The sequence below is a fragment of the Budorcas taxicolor genome, chromosome 5 (assembly GCF_023091745.1).
Source record: "Budorcas taxicolor isolate Tak-1 chromosome 5, Takin1.1, whole genome shotgun sequence".
Taxonomy (NCBI): Eukaryota; Metazoa; Chordata; class Mammalia; order Artiodactyla; family Bovidae; genus Budorcas; species Budorcas taxicolor.
Window position 1 is genome coordinate 22759289 of NC_068914.1, and position 20208 is coordinate 22779496.

General features: G+C 37.2%; 1 protein-coding gene across 1 annotated transcript in view; it reads left to right on the forward strand.

Moving 5' to 3' along the window:
• The window catches only part of CTNNA3 (catenin alpha 3), a 1850481-nt gene that overhangs the window by 1219006 nt on the left and 611267 nt on the right, over window positions 1-20208 (forward strand). Inside the window, exon 11 of the mRNA XM_052639474.1 lies at window positions 8353-8509. Coding sequence (XP_052495434.1) covers window positions 8353-8509 — 157 coding nt within the window. The remainder of the gene's footprint in view (window positions 1-8352; window positions 8510-20208) is intronic.

Genomic DNA, 20208 nt, shown 5'->3' on the forward strand with positions numbered 1-20208 from the left:
CTGTAAATTCTTTGTGTATTTGTGTGGCTCAGATGGTAAAGTTTCCTCCTGCAAGAGGGAGACCTAAGTTCTTTCCCTGGGCTCAGAAGATCCCCTGGAGGAGGGCTTGGAAACCCACTCCAGTATTCTTGACTGGGAAATCCCATGGCCAGAGGAGCTGGTGAGCTACAGTCTATGTGGCTGCAGAAGAGTTGCACACGGCTTAATGACTAAACACCACCAAACTGTCTTAATAATTAGTATAGAGGACAGGAAAATAGTATTTTGATTTTCCTGTAAAGTAGTTGTCTTTTACAGACCTTCTAGGGAGTATTACATTTTCCATAACTCAAACAGTCCTAGGTTGAATTTTCTCCTTTGCTCTAACAGTATGGACTGAGAGAGAGAAAAGCTTGTACTAGAATATGTGTAAAAGAAATACATAGACTTTCTCCCAAAAATCAACTTTGCACCCCTCCCCTATTTATTTTACTTTACTTTCTGACTGTGGGGCTTGTGAGATCTTAGTTCCCAGACCAAGGATTGAATCCAGACCCTCAGCAGTGAAAGTGCCGACGTCCTTACCACTGAACCACCAGGAAATTCCCACCCCTCTCCCTTTCTAAAAATTAGTAGGTTGGGCTTCCCTGGTGGCTCAGACAGTAAAGAATCCATCTGCAATGCAAGAGACCTGGGTTTGATCTTTGGGTTGGGAAGGTCCCCTGGAGGAGGGCATGGTAACCCACTCCAATATTCTTGCCTGGAGAATCCCCATGGACAGAGGAGCCTGGTGGGCTACCATCCATGGGGTTGCAGAGTCGGACATGACTGAGCAATAAGCACAGCATACAGAGAGTAGGGTTTTTTTATGTGTGTCCAAATGCCTCCCAGGTAGTGCTAGTGGTAAAGAACCTATCTGCCAGTGAAGGAGATACAAGACCTTGATTCAATTCCTGGGTCAGGAAGATTCCCTGAAGGAGAGCATGGCAACTACTCTAGTTATTTTTGCCCACAGAATCCCATGGACCGAGGAATCTGATGGGTACAATCCATAGGTCACAAAGAGTCGCATACAACTGAAGTGACTTAGCATGCACACACACAAATGCAAGTTAAAGCCTCATGAGAAGACTCATGTGAGTAATGCTCTCATATAGGGGTCATCCCTTCATGGAGTAATGAGACTGCAACACTATTAGGCCAAAGTTGATTGTAATCTAGTTGTTTATAAACTTGTGAGAGTCTATGACAGGTTATACCTCCTCACCACTACCCGTCCCCAGCCTCAATATAATTTAACATAAAGACGTGACGATGGAGATTCTTGATGACAAACATCATGTAGCTTACTTTTAAAATGCAATGATAGTTTCCAATAAATGAAAGAAGACAAAAAAGAAAAGATTATCAAAACTAAGGAAAAGTGGAAACACCAACATAGAAAGTGAGAAACACTTGGTAGTAGAATATTATTTAAGAAACCAAGAAAAGAATTGCACAAAATTGGAGCATTGAATGTGATGTCATTACCGTGGTTGCTACTATTCCAAAATTATGACAGTGTTCCCAGTTTAAGTACATATCATATAAATTCTTGTCACATGCTAGCTTAGATGTATTTGAGGTATCATATATCCAGTTATTTTAATTTTTTCTACACGCCATGACACTGAGGTAATCAGATCTATAGGTACTTCCACATAACTCATCTTTTTAATCCACAAAGTGCTTTTGTTATATTAACTAAAATGTTTAAGATTATTTGTATCAATGCCAATACTAAAATATTTCTGAGGGAAATTAAATTACATGGATTTATGTTCACTTTGAAAGTAACTATTTTTAGGAATCTTTTAAGAGAAGTATATATATCAGTTGATAGTATTAAATCTGTATGTTCAAAGGAACCTGAGAGGGATCAGCTAACTCAGGTACTGCCCCACCCCAAACTCAGTGCAAACTTACCTATTCTTCTGGGAGAATGAGTCCTGGGAGAGCCAATATGACTCTTCTGGTTATATAAAATCAGTTTGAAGCAAAGTAAAACTCTAGTTTAAACCTTTTGTCTTACAATCTAGAGTACCCTCTATAACTTTGCACAAATTATTCAGTCTCTTCATGCCTTTATTGTCTCACTAGTAAAATGAGAATACTGGTAGCATCTTCCTCATTGTATTCAAAATATTAATTCCAATGAACTGGATAGAAACTCTGTTTAGGACATTAAAGTTGAGAAATTGGAAGCTTAGTATATTGCCAGTTGAAAAGTAAGATAGTATAGCCACTGTGGAAAACAGTATGACATTTCCTCAAAAACGTTTAACTTAGAATTACCACATGACCCAGAAATTCAATTTGTGGTGTAAAGATGAAATATTTGAAAGCCAGGACTTGATGAAATATTTGTACACCAATGCATATGCATTACTCACAGTAGCCGAGAGGTGGAGACAGCCTAAATGTCCATCAATAGAGAAATGGATAAGCAAAATATAGGTATAGTGGAATATTATTCAGCTTTAAAAAGAAATAAAGTTTTAACACATGCTACAACAGATGGACCTTGAAAGCATCATTCTAAATGTAAAAGCCACACACAAAAGGTCAAATATTATACAATTCCACTTTTATGAGGTATCTAGAATAGTCAGATTGATAGACAGGCTGAGGAGAGGCGAGAATAAGAGTTTGTTTGATGGGTACACAGTTTCATTCATTTTTCTTTCAATTGACTGGCTTATTTTACTCTATGCTCTTTCTTTTCTTTACATCATAACTTTGATCTACTCCTAGTGTCTTCTTCCTTTCAACTTTGATTTGTTCTACTTCCTCAGGGCCTTCACCCCACTAGTCCCCCTCTGGTTCTGATTTCACTGCATGGCCTCTGTGTAAGTCTTTGTTCAAATATTCACTAGAGATTTGAATCCCTTAACCTTTTACATCATGCCCGTGAATACTAATGGTTGTCCTTGAATTGAATACCAGCCTATAATCTAAGTACTTTTGAAAATGGAAAAAAAAAAAAAAATGGTGAACTTGGCTCCCTATGGCTGTTCTCTAAAAGTAAAACTCGAGTCAACTATTATCTTTTTGGGAGAGTTAATAAATATAGAGGGAACTGTAATTAACATGCTTAATGTACCAAGAAGCAAGGATAAATAAAACACAGTCCCTCCTATGAAGAGGCTCATATGGAGCAGAGGTGTATAAACACTCATGCAATATGATAATTGCTATTTGGTTATATGGACAAAATACTTTTAAAAAACAGAAGACAGTTCATGTTCCTGGGTATAGGGAATGGGACAGATGTCACAGTATGCAATGGTATTTCAACAGGTTTGTAAAAGGTAAGAGTTGTTTCCTGAGAAGGACCAAAGAATGGTAAGTGATGGAGCAATGGTCTTGAGGCAGATTCAATTAAAAAAAAAAAAATTGCAGAAGTATGGAGATACATGGTGTGATCAGGAGATAAAGCTGAAGACAGCTGGAATGTAGGCTAAAATGAGGGCAGTCATTACAGCTGGCAGGATGGGACAGGATCTCTTGTGCATTTGAAAAATAAATGTGTTTGTAGTAAGGAGAATGGCCTGGAGAAAACAGGGTCTGGGTTAGGAAACTATTTGGAAGGGTATTAAAATAGTCCTGTTACTATATAAGATCATTTTTTAAAAATAGTCCTGTTAAACTAAGATCATGGCATCTGGCCCCATCACTGCTTGACAGATAGATGGAGAAACAATGGAAATAGTGACAGACTTTTCTTCCTTGAGTTCCAAAATCACTGCAGATAGTGACTGCAGCCATGAAATAAAAAGATGCTTGCTCTTTGGAAGAAAAGCTATGAAAAACCTAGACAGCATATTAAAAAGCAGACACATTGCTTTGCCAACAAAGGTCTGTATAGTCTAAAGCTATGGTTTTTCCAGTAGTCGTGTATGGATGTGAGAGTTGAACCATAAAGAAGGCTGAGCTCTGAAGAATTGATGCTTTTGAACTGTGGTGTCAGAGAAGACTCTTGAGAGTCTCTTGGACTGCAAGGAGATCAAACCAGTCCATCCTAAAGGAAATCAGTTCTGAATATCCATTGGAAGGATTTATGCTGAAGCAGAAGCTCCAGTACTTTGGCCACCTGATGCAAAGAACTGATTCATTGGAAAAGACCCTGATGGTGGGAAGACTGAAGGCAGGAGAAGGGGACGACAGAGGATGAGATGGTTAGATGGCATCACCAACACAATGGACATGAGTTTGAGCAAACTCTGGGAGATAGTGAAGGACAGGGAAGACTGGTGTGCTGCAGTCCATGGGGTGCCAAAGAGTGGGAAAGAACTGAACAACTGAAAAACAACAACAACAAGATATAAAAAGGTCCTAAAGTTAAAGATGCTGTTGCAAAGGATAATCAACTGATTAGGTGATGAATGGGGTCCAGGGTGATTCTGGTATGTACACATCTTAACCGTAATCTAAAGAAAGATGCCTCAGGAAGCGACCTTATTCACTTTAAATTTAAGTCATCTTTAGCTCTGCATAAGGAGGATTTGAGACTATTCTCCCCCACTTCTCAAGATATGTCGTTAAAATATTAGGAGGATGACACTGGGATGAAGATTTCTTCTGCCTTAAAAAAGGTTTGCACATCATTCAAGTGTTTTTCTGCTTTTAGTTTTAAGTTAAATATCAGGAGTCAAGTAGGATATATATTTCTCATAGTGTGCAGTGTTGAATCAGTTAAACTGAATCAGCTGCAGAACTGAAAATGTTCATACAAAATACAGCGTGCCATATATTTCTGATACCACATCACCACTAAGGGATCTACACGCGTACTTAAAAAGTATGCACAGACTGTGGAGGCATAATGGCAATACAATCACATGTGTACAGTTGTTCAACTGCAGGGACAATGAAACACCAGAGACCAGAGCCTCTGCAGTGTACACTGGGAGTTTTTGTTTTTGTTCAGTCACTTAGTCATGTCTGGTTCTTTGTGACCCCTTAGACGGCAGCACGCCAGGCTTCCCTGTCCTACATTATAAGTTAGTAGGTTAATAAAGCTCTAAAACTGAAGTCCGGGAATACAGCAGTTGTTATTACCAAAGGTAGGTTATGTTTCCTTAAAATTCAATGTGTTCCTCTTTTATAAAAAAGAAATAAGAGAATATCAGCATAACAATTTCAAGCAATTAGTTTCTCTCCTCCTGTACCTCCAGTAATTTGTTGCAAATCACACCAGTGAGGTGCAGCCTTTAAGTTACTGAGTAGAAAAAAGATTCTTTTTATTGTGGCCATTATATTTTGGTGAAATCTGAATCTTGTATCCAATATTCTGCTACACCAATGATTCCTAATTTCCAAATGCAAAAGTCATTTTTAATCCTCATTAGTCTTTACTTTCCTATGGCATTTGACCTTTTCAAAAGATTTTCTTCCTCATCTCGACTCTTGAATACCTTACTTTTCTCCCTCCTTGATGATTTCTCCTTGATGATTTCTTCTCTCATCTTTATCACTGCCATTATCCTTTCGTCGTACATATTGGTGCTTTCCAAATCTGTATTCTTTCCTTTCTTCCATTATTTTTTTGATTTTTCTGCAACTCTGTTACTAGCTCCTCTTCCCAAGAAGATGAGGTTAGGGTTTACCTTGCTTCTAGGTCTTAATTCTACTTGTTATTGCCTCTTCCTAAATGAATATCACCTTATACTAACTTCCACTTATTTTTCAGATTTCAGTCCTTTGAAACATCTTTCCTTATGGAGCTGAGTACCTCTCCCACATGTTTTAAGGCATCTTCTGCTCACTTTTACAATAGCCACTACCTTGTAACACTTAGTGTTGGAGTGGTTTCCTAACTGGGAGCCCCAGACCAATAGCATCACTATCACCTGGAAATTTGTCAGACAGGCAAATTCTCAGGCTCCAAAGCACATCAACTGAATCAGAAACTCTACTGTGTGGCTCAGGAATCTGTTTTAATAAGCCATCCAAGGGAATTCAGATACAGGCTAAAGTCTGAGAATCCTATGTTGCATTTGGCTGGCTTTGGTCTTCTTCCACTTTTAGATCATGGGCTGGTTTAGAAACTATGATGAAATATTTTTCATTGTGATGTCCTTAGTATTCAGTGTAGAACTGGATACATTGTTGCTGCATAGCACTGATTTGTTACAATGCATGAACTAATAAATGAGTAAATGAATGACCAGTTTTTTATGAAATTCAATTTCATATGTCTCTCTGATTGACCGCTATGTAATTTGTAGAGAAAGCCAAGAGTCCCTTCAAAGTCAACCTCGGTATTAGAAAGGTTGATATCTAATACCCTTCATCAACAATGTCTTCCAAAACAGTTGCACAATCTGCTTTTACAACCCTGAATGACTTTTTAACCTCTGATCTCTCATTTTCTATCAGTACTATAATCATTCTCTTCATTAACCATGGAAGAACCTTAGTAATCACCTTTCTTTGAAGAATAACTTCATTCATTCTGAGTATACAACTAAAGCATATTCCCCATAGAAAGTCTGAACAATTCAGTTACACACACAAAATCAAATTAAAGCACTGAAAATTCCATCACTCTGAAAGAACCATTGTTATTTGTATGGATTTATCCAACTTTTAGTTCTAGCATATTTGCTAGAAGTGGCATTTTGTGAAACATGATGTTCTGTAATCTGCTCTTATTACACATTGTGGGAATATTTCCATGTTCTAAAGCATTATTTTCTATAGAGTCATTTATGTCTGCATGATATTTTTGATAATAATTGATCTATCCTAATTTAAATTATTAAAAGTCCTGTCAAAACTTTTTCAGCACCTCCGCCATTGCAGTCCAAGCTCTTTCTTACTCTTGTATCCTATTACAATAGCCTCCTTTGGCAAATTAATCTTTTTAAAGTGTAGTTCTGAGCAAATCACTCAAAAGTCAAAAGAACTCTCCAGTACCTTCCAAATAAGGCTCCAGTCTTGAGCAGGACAGTTAAAAGCTCGTTATGCATACCCAGGCTCTAGGTGAGACTACTTACCAATCTCATAGCATTTCTCCTGTTTGCTCACCTTTTGTATATTGCCACTTCTCTCTTCAAATTCTTTCCCACCCATGTTGCCCTCTTCACTGTGAAGCCTTGCTAAAATTCCATGTCTTATCCCCCTTCTCTGCACTATGTTTTCTTCTTAATTCTTATAACCATAGAAGAGACCATATACTTTTATTACATTCACTTACTAATTTCCTGGGCTTCACAGGTGGCTCAGTGGTAAAGAATTTGCCTGCCAGTGCATGAGCCGTGGGTTCTATCCTTGGGTCAGGAAGATCCTCTGGAGAAGGAAATGGCAACCCACTCTGGTATCCTTGCCTGGAAAATCCCATGGACAGAGGAGCCTGGTGGGTCGCAAAGAGTAAGACATAACTGAGAAAGTGAGCAAACATTAATTGACTATCTTTCCTAACTGGAATATAAGCTCCATGAAGACAGTGATTTTTTTTTCCTATGTCTTGTTCATTGAAAGAAAATGAAAGTGAAAGCAGCTCAGTCATATCTGACTCTTTACAACCCCATGAACTCTAGCCCTCCAGGCTCCTCTGTCCATGGAATTATCCAGGCGAGAACACTGGAGTGGGTTACCATTTTCTTCTCCTGGGGATCTTCCCAGCCCAGGGATCAAACCTTGGTCTTCTGCATTGCAGGCAGGTTCTTTACTGTCCGAGCCACCAGGGGAGGCTTGTTCACTGCCATATCCCTAAAACCAAGAACAGCGCTTGATACCTTCAAACAAACAAACACAAACAAAAAACCTCATAATATATTTGAAATATTGAATGATGATGAGTGCACAAATGAAAGAATTGATCAACAATGAATATCTACTGGTAAAATTCTTCAAGTTCTCAAGGAAGTCAAAGCTTTTCTTCCTGTGATTTGCACACAATGAGGATTCACTACCTACTTGTGAAAAGTAAATACAAATGACCAGTTAAACATGATTCTTTCCTGAAACCTTTTCTTAGAATTGCTGCTGAAGGTGATCTCTCTACTCTAAAGATTGTCAATCATTTCTGTAATTATGGTATATATTGAATACTCTACTGAGCTGGAGTTATATGATGTCCTTCTCATTAAGTCACATGCAATCTCTTTATAGGCAGATATCAATTATCTTTGTTATCTCTTGTAGTTCTTAGTACATTGATGCTTGATAAACAGTTCTAAAATTAATTACCAAAAATAAAATTAAACTATTACCAAAAGCAAAGGAGTTACACATAAGGGCATAAACAGATCTAATTGAAAAAAAATTGTCATATGCACAATGGTAAGTATTCTGAAATCACCAAGTGAACATTCTGTATTTTTATAGATTATTAATGCTGCACTGGCTTTGGCTGCAAGACCCAAAAGTCAAGTGGTCAGAAAAACCATGGAAATGTACAAGCGCACGTGGGAGAATCATATCCATGTCCTCACTGAAGCTGTAGATGACATTACAAGCATTGATGACTTCCTGGCTGTATCTGGTATGTTTTTTATATTTTAATTTCGTGTTTGCTCTTGTCATTTTCTGCAATAGGATGATACTAAATATAGTTAATTTTATGAAATATTATGAGACGGTTTTAATGATAGCCTTTCTAGAAGCAAAGTGCTACTATGTATGATCTAGGATAATGAGTCTCATGTCTTGTAATCCATACATGTCAACAATTTACACTGCCTCTGAAAGAAATCGCTGTTCATGGGCAATGCATAATTGAAAATAATGGCTGGAAATTTTAAGCATTTCCTGGCTTTTCAAATAAATCATCATTTCCCATCCTTTAATATAGTTATATCTCTTGATTTTCCTCCACATTTTTTGAAACAAGTTTTTCTTCACTCAGAAAAATGAAAATAGGAAAACTCTTTATTGAAATATAACACATACTTCAATTACCATATATATTTGAGTAGTGGTGTTCTAAAGAATAAAATAAGTCTAAACATGTAACTACATCAATAACAGGCTTGAGATTCCATGTCAAACCTAGATGATTCTTTCATCACATAATAGAATACAAGATTGTGAAGTTTCTCTCATAAAGACATATTCTTGGAAACATAACTCAGGTTTTGATTATACTGTTGTAACAGCAAAGAACTAAATGCTTTTTAATATTTTTTATTTTCTTAAAAATACCTCTCATTAAAATAAATTATATATATTTTTGAGAGATTTTCTTGGAATGTGATGATACTTTTTTATAAAATGAAGTTTCTCATGAATTTCAAATATCATTTTATATTTTTAAATGTTTCCTGATTGTATTTTATCTACCTTGTTGATTTCATTATATATGTATATATTCTCATCCTAAACAATAGTAACCTAGTGTATTTTCTTAACAGAGTAATGAAAAGAAAATATGTGCTAGTTAACTACTCTGACATTGTTTTATATCTTTAGAGCTAAAAGTTTGAAAATAATAGAAAATGAACAGCAATAATATTAATATATCAAGTGCTGGATTCACTTGATACCACTATTCAGAAATAGCAACTAATGATATCCAGTTTATTTCCATCCAGCAAAGTCTTTATGCTGGATGGAAATAAATGTTTTCAAATTATTGTGTCATTATGCCTTTTTATAGGTAATAGTAGGCTGAATTTTCCCACATTATTTATATTTTTTCAAAAAAGTCATATATATGTTCTTTTATTTTCATTTAGATAAATTTTAACTACTATAAGCAATACTTAAGCATATTTTTGTCTATTTTCTATCTTTTGAGTATAGACTTGGCAATGTGAATTCAATCAGTATCTTACATTTGGTCAGTCTTCTGTAATTTTGTTGTTAAATGCTAAGTTCTGTTTTTCAGTTGGTTCTTTTGGTTACAAGGTGAAGAAACCTGCTCATAGTAGTTAATATGAAGGCAGTTTATTATATCAGTTGATGACACAGTAGGGAGACTCTCCTGAACATACCAGAACAGGAGCCATAATCACATGATGAGAAAAGTGGGGAACCTGGGATCTGAGCAGCTGTGTAGGTCCTCAGAACAGGGGCTCACGGTTCTCCTTTCAGTGCTGGATTCACCTGATCTGGCAACCTCTGAATCTGCTCCTTTCTGTGAAAAAGTTTAGCACTTAAGAATGTTTTGCGCGCATGTAAGAGAAAACTCGTATGAGAGTTGCTTAAATAACAAAAATCATTAATTATTTCATGTCATTAGATACTTAAGATAGTAGACTTACTACCCCTAACACACCAGAGGACTTGGATAGGACTAGTCCCTGTGTGTGGGAAGGAGTATCTTATCACTAACATTTTTATTAGAATTGCCAGTACAGGGTAGTGATAAATAGTGAATTAATATTTAATGTGTTTCATTATTGTTTTTAAAATTCTCTGTAAAGAGTGTACTCCATTATTTTCTGTTCCTGGGGTGCAGGTACAGGTTCTTACTTTCCTGCTGTTTGATTGGTTGTGATTCAGAGTTATTCAGTTCGCTTCAGTTCAGTTGCTCAGTTGTGTTCCACCCTTTGCAACCACAAGGACTACCGCATGCCAGGCCTCCCTGTCCATCACCAACCCCTGGGCTTACTCAGACTCATGTCCATTGAGTTGGTGATGCCATCCAACCATCTCATCCTCTGTTGTCCCCTTCTCCTCCTGCCTTCAATATTTCCCAGCATCAGGGTCCTTTCAAATGAGCCAGTTCTTCACATTACGTGTCCAAAGTATTGGAGTTTCAGCTTCAACATCAGACCTTCCAATGAACACCCAGGACTGATCTCCTTTAGGATGGACTGGTTGTATCTCCTTGCAGTCCAAGGGACTCTCAAGAGTTTTCTCCAACACGAGAGTTCAAAAGCATTAATTGTTCAGTGCTCAGGTTCCTTTGCAGTCCAACTCTCATATCCATACATGACTACTAGAAAAACCATAGCCTTGATTGGATGCACCTTTGTTGGCAAAGTAATGTCTCTGCTTTTTAATATGCTGTCTAGGTCGGACATGACTGAGCGACTGAACTGAACTGAACTGAGGTTAGTCATAGCTTTTCTTCCAAGGAGCAGGCATCTTTTAATTTCATGGCTGTAGTCACCATCTGCAATGATTTTGGAGCCCCAGAAAATAAAGTTTGTCACTGTTTCCACTGTTTCCCCATCTATTTGCCATGAAGTGATGGGACCAAATGCCATGATCTTAGTTTTCTTAATGTTGAGCTTTAAGCCAACTTTTTCACTCTCCTCTTTCACTTCATCAAGAGGGTCTTTAGTTCTTCTTCACTTTCTGCCATGAGGGTGGTGTCATCTGCATATTTAAGGTTATTGATATTTCTCCTGGCAATTTTGATTCCAGCTTGTGCTTCATCCAGCCCAGCATTTCTCATGATGTACTCTGCTGCTGATGATGCTAAGTCACTTCTGTCATTTCTGACTCTTCATGACTCCATGGACTGCAGCCCACCAGGCTCCTACTTCCATGGGATTATCCTGGAAAGAGTACTGGAGTGGGTTGCCATTGCCTTCTCTGGATGTACTCTGCATATAAGTTAAATAAGCAGGGTAACAATATATAGCCTTGACATATTCCTTTCCCAATTTGGAGCCAATCTGTTTTTCCATGTCCATTTCTAATTGTTGCTTCTTGACATGCACACAGATTTCTCAGGAGGCAGGTCATGTGGTCTGGTATTCCCATCTCTTTAAAAATTTCCCAGTTTGCTGTGATTCACACAGTCAAAGTCTTTGGCATAGTCATACAACATAGACCAGTCATTTGTTAACCATCTATCAACACTCAGAGCCCATCATGAAAATCCCATTTCCTTTTGCCATTTATTGGTCCAGGAGTATGACTGATATAGACATCTGGGTTTCTGTTCACCTTTCCTCATGTTACATCTCAAAGAGTTACACAGTATAACTTAAAGTAGGAAGGCGAGTTGGCTTTTTGGCTTTAACGTATCAAGGAGGAAATCTTTTCCAGCTAGTTTCCATCAGATCTCCTCTTGTCATAGGTCAGAATTTGGTCCTGTACCTACTCCTGGACCAATAGATGGCAAAAGGAAATGGGATTTACATGATGGGCTCTGAGTGCTGATAAATGGTTAACAACCAACTGTAGCCAGAGAAAGTAATAGTCCTAATTTGTAGCACTTGCTTGATTTCTGTGACATAAATACTCCCACATTGGCAGGTTTCCAGCTGCCACTTAACTCTGAATTGGGAAGAGATGCCTAAAAATAGCTCTTGTGAGCTGACATAAACTTATCCTAGCAGTTCACTGGGCTTAGACCAGTCATAATTCAACTTTTCTGACTAGTCATTTACTATACAAACAAAACTAGAGATTTTATCAGCAGGAACAAATGGGAAGTGGCTGTTAAGTAGAGAAAAAAAAAATTTGTTTTCCCCCAACTTAGTGGATGACTTAGTGGCACCCACTGCTTTCTTAAGTTTCTGTGTCTTCATAAATTTACCTTGTGATAGATTAGCCTGAGCTCTAGTGCTGTTTCTCATTATATCCAGTTCCCACAGATAATATTTGCAAATAGGGTGAGTCAAAGAGGTCCCTTCCTCATTGGGCTCTATCCTTGGTAAGAGCACAATGATGAATCTGAGGTCTTACTCATGGCAAAAGCATTTCTTCTTGAAGAAAGAAGAAAATGAACCTCAAGGGAGAGGTGAGCCAAGCCAAGAGAGGCATGGGTGCTAGAATGATGAGGTACAGAACCTTTAAGATAGGGCTTTTACATATTCATCTGTGTGGGCATGGACTGACAGTTTTGATTTACAGTTGCAAGTTACATAACAACTGGCTCTATTGTGCATGTCTTTCCCATAATTCAGTCTGTTATAATCAGATGTATGTATGTATAGAGTATTTATGAACCTTTAATAGACTCCTGGCTGCCTAAGGTCACTTGAGGACATAGCTATGCATCAGGGGCACATGTGCCAGAGTTGGAGAAGTCCCTGTGGTTAGTTTGGCATCCACTGTGCACATAGGTAACATGCCCTGGAATTGGAAAAGTCTCTGTGGTTATTTTATAGCATATCTATGAGCTCTCTTGGGCTGTATTGGAGTATGTCCAGGGTGGGGTTTGAGATCAGCTTGAATCTTTTTTGACTGGACCACCCCTAGTTGCTCATGCCTGACTTCCTACCTAACACTCATGGCTTCTCAGAATTTTCCCTGTCAAATAAATGAGAAAGAATTTAGTTTACTCTATGCATATTTTTAGTACCAGTTCAGAAGTCCTAAATTCAAGATCATAGGCCAGCCTGTGGATGAGTTACCTTTCTTAGGATGGCTAATCAGAGTCACAATCTGGCAGCTTTTGTGTGGGACAGATTTTGAATGACCTCTCTGGTACTACTTTACAATTATCTTTTAGAATATGCTGTTTGTATTCACAGCTTCTCTGTTTGCCAAGTAGAGTGACTTACTGGTTAGTTCTTAGGATTTCATAACTATGAATTACCTTGAGAATATTATATTTTCAAATTTTTAAAGTAAGCATTTCATCTTTTTTGGATTTTCTTCCAGTAGTTGATAACAATGGTAAATTATTTTGATGTTTGAATAAGAATAAAGAATAGGGTTCTTAAAACAACAAAATTATGTAAAGCAATTATCCTTCAATAAAAATGATACATTAAAAAAAAGAGGGTCTTGAAAACATTCTTACTTTCTCCTGAGTCAATTGTTAAAAGTTATGGATTCTCAGGACATCAGCTCTCCATATTTATATGTATATATAATACTTTATATATATATATAAATGAAGCCTAAAATCAGTGAGAAAAGATTCTTGGACTTTATTATTTTATTTTCATTAACAAAGGAATAAATCATGTTCATAAGATGTTTGCCCATATATAATGTTTTAGCATGACTAGATCTTCCAATCAGAGAAGGCAATGGCACCCCACTCCACTACTCTTGCCTGCAGAATCCCATGGACGGAGGAGCCTGGTAGGCTACAGTCCATGGGGTTGCACAGAGTCAGACACGACTGAGCGACTTCACTTTCATTTTTCATATTCATGCATTGGAGAAGGAAATGGCAACCCACTCCAGTATTCTTGCCTAGAGAATCCTTGGGACAGAGGAGCCTGTTGGGCTGCCATCTATGGGGTCGCACAAACACGACTGATGCAACTTAGCATCATCAGTAGCAGATCTTCCAATATGGATCGGTAGCTCTTGGAATAATGGCAATTTAAAATAAAATACCAAACATCTTTGGTTTTTCTATTGCATTTCCAAATATAGTAATATCATTAATGATTTTTAAATTATGTGTTTATATAATCACCAGTTTCTCATATATAGAAGTGAAAATACCAATTTAAAAAAACCATTTTTGTTTCTTGCTATACACAGAAAATTCCAAAAATAAGTTCAGTCCTTTCTTGAAAATCATAAGGAATATAGTTACCTCACAAATTTATTATATATAAAAATTTTATGTGCAAGAATAAAATGAAACAGTGACCCAAATCCACTTTCAAACTAAGTTCTCTAACATTCAGTTGTCTGAAAGAGGCTCTTTTCAGTTTAATGTTAATTTATGTAATACTATCAGTGCCATCTTACAAGTAATTAGGAAAAATCTTCAGAATGCATAGGTCCCAAAACTTTTGTCTTATCACTCACTACAGGGATTATCCCCACACCACTAACTGCACATTTTGTCATTCTCTGAAAACACTGTAACAAAACACCTGTCAAAAATAGCTGGTCTGAAGATTCTTTTACCACATCAAGTTCTATCCTATATTTAGAAAGACAAGATAAGATTTGATAAACTCTGTATTTGCAATCTACCATTGGACCTGATAAAACCAGTTATCCATGTGGGAGTATAAAAATATTTAAGATCTCTGTTTAAGATGTGAGTTTCTAAGAGGAAACATTAACACATAAATCAGCCTTTTGAACTATTGTATTAATCGACTCATAGTGAGCTGTAATCCCAAGGAATTGAATTTAGAAGAAGGAAACTTTGATAGAAAAGGGAATGACTCGAACCATAAGAGCTATTCAGTAATTACTAAGAACTGATTAAGTATGAGGGTTTGTGAAGATCTGGCTTTTGTTTCATGTATTCTTTCATTTATTCATTAAATATTTACTGTGTAGTTTTAAGTGCTAAACCCTCCAAAAGGTACTGGAGACTTAATAATGAGTAAAAGTGGAAAAGATAACTTGCAAGACAGTCACAACGATGGAGATTATTGGAGAGAGGGGACTACATGAACAATGGACGCAGCCACTGACAAGGATCTGGAATTTTCTAAAGAGGAGATTGATCACTTATTGATTAGAATTAGCACTGCTGTTCCTTTACTGTAACAGTTTTTTTCATTTTAAAGATAACATCTTATCTATTCTCTGTGAATTATAGTATTGGAGGATGCTTGAAAATTTTCTTTATTCCATATCCTACATTTCTCTTTAATGCCCATGTCCGTTGCTATCACTCCGGTTCAAGCCTCTGTCTCTTACTTGAACTGTCATATAATCTTTCTAATTGATCCTTCTGCTTCCAAAATTTTGCTTGAATGTTTTCAGTAGGTATTTATTGAATGAAAAAAAAAAGTATTCACCTTCTTACTAATAATTCTTCAAGATTAATTTGGGAGGATTTATGTGTTATGCTTTCATTAAACATGTTCAGCCTTGAATATTTTCTTAAAAAGTCAAATTATGAAAAATACAAGCATTAATCATCACAGTGTTCTGTGACTTTGACTTAGTGACACAAATGTAACCCTGATGTTGCCATCAAAAATGCTATAGCAAAGCTCTCTGTGTTCATGAAACTATAGTAAACATGATCTTTCAGTTCAGTTCAGTTCATTTGCTCAGTCGTGTCCGACTCTTTGTGACCCTGTGGACGGCAGCACGCCAGGCTCCCCTGTCCATTACAAGCTCCAGGAGTTTGCTCAAACTCATGTCCATTGAATCAGTGGATGCCGTCTAACCATCTCATCCTTTGTCTACCCCTTCTCGTCGCATCTTCAATCTTTCCCAGCATCAGGATTTTTTCTGCTGTATCAGTTCTTTGCATGAGGCGGCCAAAGTACTGGAGTTTCAGCTTCAGCATCAGTCCTTCCAATGAATTTTCAGGACTGATTTCCTTTAGGATGTACTGGTTTGATTTCCTGCCAGTCCAAGGGACTCTCAAGAGTCTTCTCCAACACCACAGATAAAAAGCATCAATTCTTTGGTGTTCTTTATGGTCCAACTTTATGTTCTTTATGGTCCAGCTTTCTTTATGGTCCAACTCACATCCATACAAGACTACTGGAAAAACCATAGCTTTGACTAGATGGTCCTTTTTTGGCAAAGTGATGTCTCTGCTTTTTAATAAGCTATCTAGGTTTTTCATAGCTTTTCTTCCAAGGAGCAGGTGTCTTTTAATTTCATGGCTGCAGACACCATCTGCAGTGATTTTAGAGCCCAAGAAAATAAAGTCTGTCATGGTTTCCACTGTTTCCCCATCTGTTTGCTATGAAGTGATGGGACTAGATGCCATGGCATCTGTAAAGTTTTATCTGAATCATTTGACAAAGGAAAATGAAAATAAATTTTCTTTTCCCTGTTTAGTCACTAATCTGTGTCTGACCCTTTCTGACCCCATTGTGCTCTGACTGAGCACACCAAACTCAGTAGAAAGATTCAAATGTTAATTAATTGCCCACAAACTAAGCATTATTTAATCTCATATAATGTTTATGGAATAGGTGTTGGGATAAAATGACCCATAGCCCGTATCTATACAATGATTAATTAAATAATTATAACCAATTATTTATCATCACACATTCTTTTATGTATCCCTTCAACACCTACTTGAAATTTTAATTGATTAAAGACATCACAGTGTAAAATATATTCTTTTAAAATTGAGATTTGAAATTGTTGTTTAGTTGCTAAGTCATATCCGACTCTTTGCAATCCTATGGACTATAGCCCACCAGGCTCGTCTGTCCCTGGGGTTTCCCAGGCAAGAATACTGGAGTGGGTAGCCATTTCCTTCTTCTGGGGATCTTCCTAAATCATGGATTGAACCCACATCTCCTGCATTGGGAGGTGGATTCTTTACTCCCAATTCACCAGGGAAGCCCAATATTTGAAATTATATTCTACAAAAATGAATTTTGATAAAAGTGTATGGGATATCAACTACATGCAAAGCAGTTTGCTGGGAAATGGAAGAGGATGCAAAGAAGGAAACAGGACAATATTTGCTTTTAGGGAACTCAAATGCTGTGGAATTAATGATGGTGGTTATTGAGGGAAAGATTGATAAGGAGATGTCAGGATATTGAGAGAAGGATTGTTAAGGAGATAGTGGTTAAACTGAACTGTTGAATTGAACCCAGAAGAAAGTGAAATAATAACTCAGAAAGAGAGAAAAGCATGTGAAAGTGCATGGTGCATTTGAGGGACAGCATGGTGGCCGATATTACGGGAACAAAGTGTCCATCTGGATTAATACTGAACTCAGAAAATCAACAGGTGACATCATATAAAGCCCTGAACATTTTTAAGAAAATGTAGCTTGTCTAAAATTTTAAATGGTAGTGGCATCAATATTTCAGATAACTAACACCAGATGCTGAGAAACATCCTTATAGAAGTAGATAGATTAGAGCAAAACAATGCTTTCTTTGCTCTCAGAAGTGAAAATAAAGTAAACTTAATATAAAGCAGGTATTCATTCCCTCACTCTCTTCAGCCCTCCTCCAAGAAATTAAAACATAAGACTGACACACACATCTGAGACATGACAATAGGAAGCTGAGGTGAAAGCCAATTTGTTGACTTAACTCAGGTTGAAAACCCCAGGTGTGAATGTAGTAGGAAAAGGAGCTCTGCCTCATCAGAATAGTCCTAGAATGACTTGCAGCAGGATATTGTGTGCCACTGGCCAAAATCAGGAGACAGTCTTGTTGTGGTTGTAAGTTTTTTTCTCTCAGTCCTCTGTGATTATATTTTCATGTGATTATGTATGGCTGTCATTGCCGAGACTACAGACAAATTATACACACAGTTTTACATAAGGAATGACAGGGGGAAAGGTTACATTAAAAAATGATTGAATGAGCTCCCCCAAAGTAGTCCCTATTGATAATTATGTTTTAAAGTTCTGCCTATACATATATGACTGAAGAGTAGTTTGGGCATGCCAGCTGGAATTAAACACACATCATTCCATGTACTAATATGCAAGTTCACTCAGTGCCCTCATTTGAATGAACAGTAAGTATACAGCAGGATTGTTGTTCAAAGGTTATAAATTCAGTATTTAGAAAGTGTGTAATTAGGAGTTCTATTTTGACTTTATCAAAATCAGTCAGATTTAAGAATTTTTATCAGAACTCTAAGGCAGAGCTGTCATAAACATCAATAATCCTATTGATAAAATAAATAGCATCAATCACTTGCATTTTAAATTTGTATTGAGATATTTTTTTTAAAAATTCCTAAATTGTGCAGATGTGTTAACTATGTACTTACAAAGGATATGGAAGATAAAATAAATCTTTAAGTACATATTTCTATAAAACTGTCTTAGTGAGTGCATGAACAGTTCTTGATAGCCATACTATTTGCCATAGCCAGATATACTGACAGGAACTTTTAACAAAAACAGAGTGTTTCAACTCCAAGCATATGCATTTGATCAATGTAATATGAATGATTTAAAATCCTTCATATGGTGAATCTTGTGGACACTTTATGGCCAGATAAGGGATTACATGGGAAGTTTGCCTTTGTGATATGATGCCTACTCCCTGTCCCCAACCACCTCCCCACTCCACCTGCTAATGAGTCTAAGAGGTGCTCTTGAGCATTCTTAAAGACCAATTTTCAGCTAGAGTTGAAGGGGTTTTACTCAGGAAATACAGGCTGACCCTTCCCTATATGCTCTGCAAAAGTCTTCCTCTGGACTCATAAAGAAGCATGCCTCCTGCTACCCATGTGGGTGCAGAAACGAAGCCTGAAAATATGAAGCCATGTATCTGAGTTTGCAAGTTTGTGTTGGCATAGACTTAAGGACTTTGATAGCATCCTAGGGGATTTTTATTAAGAAAACAAGAAAAAAATTCTACTTACAGAGTGGCTCCTGAGCTTGTTCTATGAACAATTTATGTATACAGAACAAAAGTAGCCAAGAATTAGCTTTTCACAAAGCACATATAATTATCACTAAAATGTCACCACTAAAAGAACTCTTATAGATTATACATCAAAACAATGAATTTTATCTCTTGAGTTTATGGAAAGCATAGAAAGAAAAAAGTCTGTTTAGAGAGGGTTAACTATGCTTAGAAATGACAAGTCTGCCAGATCCTACTGGATCGATGATCTTCAGGAAATAAATGAACCTCTGACTCACTAAATGCTCTCCTCTAAAATGTTAATAATTATATCATTTTGCTATTGTCTGAAGGTTTGTGTCTCTGCAAAATTCATATGCTGAAATACTAATGCATATGTGCTCAGTTGCTCAGTCGTGTCCAACTCTTTGTGACCCCATGGACTGTAGCTCTCCAGGCTCCTCTGCCCATGGAATTTTCCAGGCAAGCATACTGGAGTAGGGTGCTATTTTCTACTCCAGAGAATCTTCCTGACCCAGGGATTGAACCTGCATCTCCTGTATTTCCTAAATTTGCAGGCAGATTCTTTACCGTTGTGCCACCTGGGATATTATAATAATATCCAGTGTGAAAATACTAGAAGGAAGGGCCTTTGGAAGATTCTTAGGTCATGAGGGTGAAGTCTTCATGAATTATATTAATATTTTCATAAAGCAGACAAGAAAGCCTCTTCCCCCACTGTGCTGCTGCTGCTGCTGCTGCTGCTGCTGCTAAGTCGCTTCAGTTGTGTCCAACTCTGTGACCCCATAGACAGTAGCCCACCAGGCTATAGCAAAAGGCACTGGGTGTAAACTAAGGAGGGCTTTGCCTTCATTTTGGATTCCCAGCCTCCAGAAGAGTGAAGAAATAAATTTCAGTTGTTTATGAGTTTACTTCACTCAGTATGACACTTTCTAGGTCCATCCATATTGCTGCTAATAGCGTTATTTCCTTCTTTTTATACCTGAATAATATTCAATTATATATATGTACCATGCAAAGGTACTTCCCTGGTGACTCAGATGGTAAAGTGTCTGTCTACAATGCGGGAGACCAGGGTTCAATC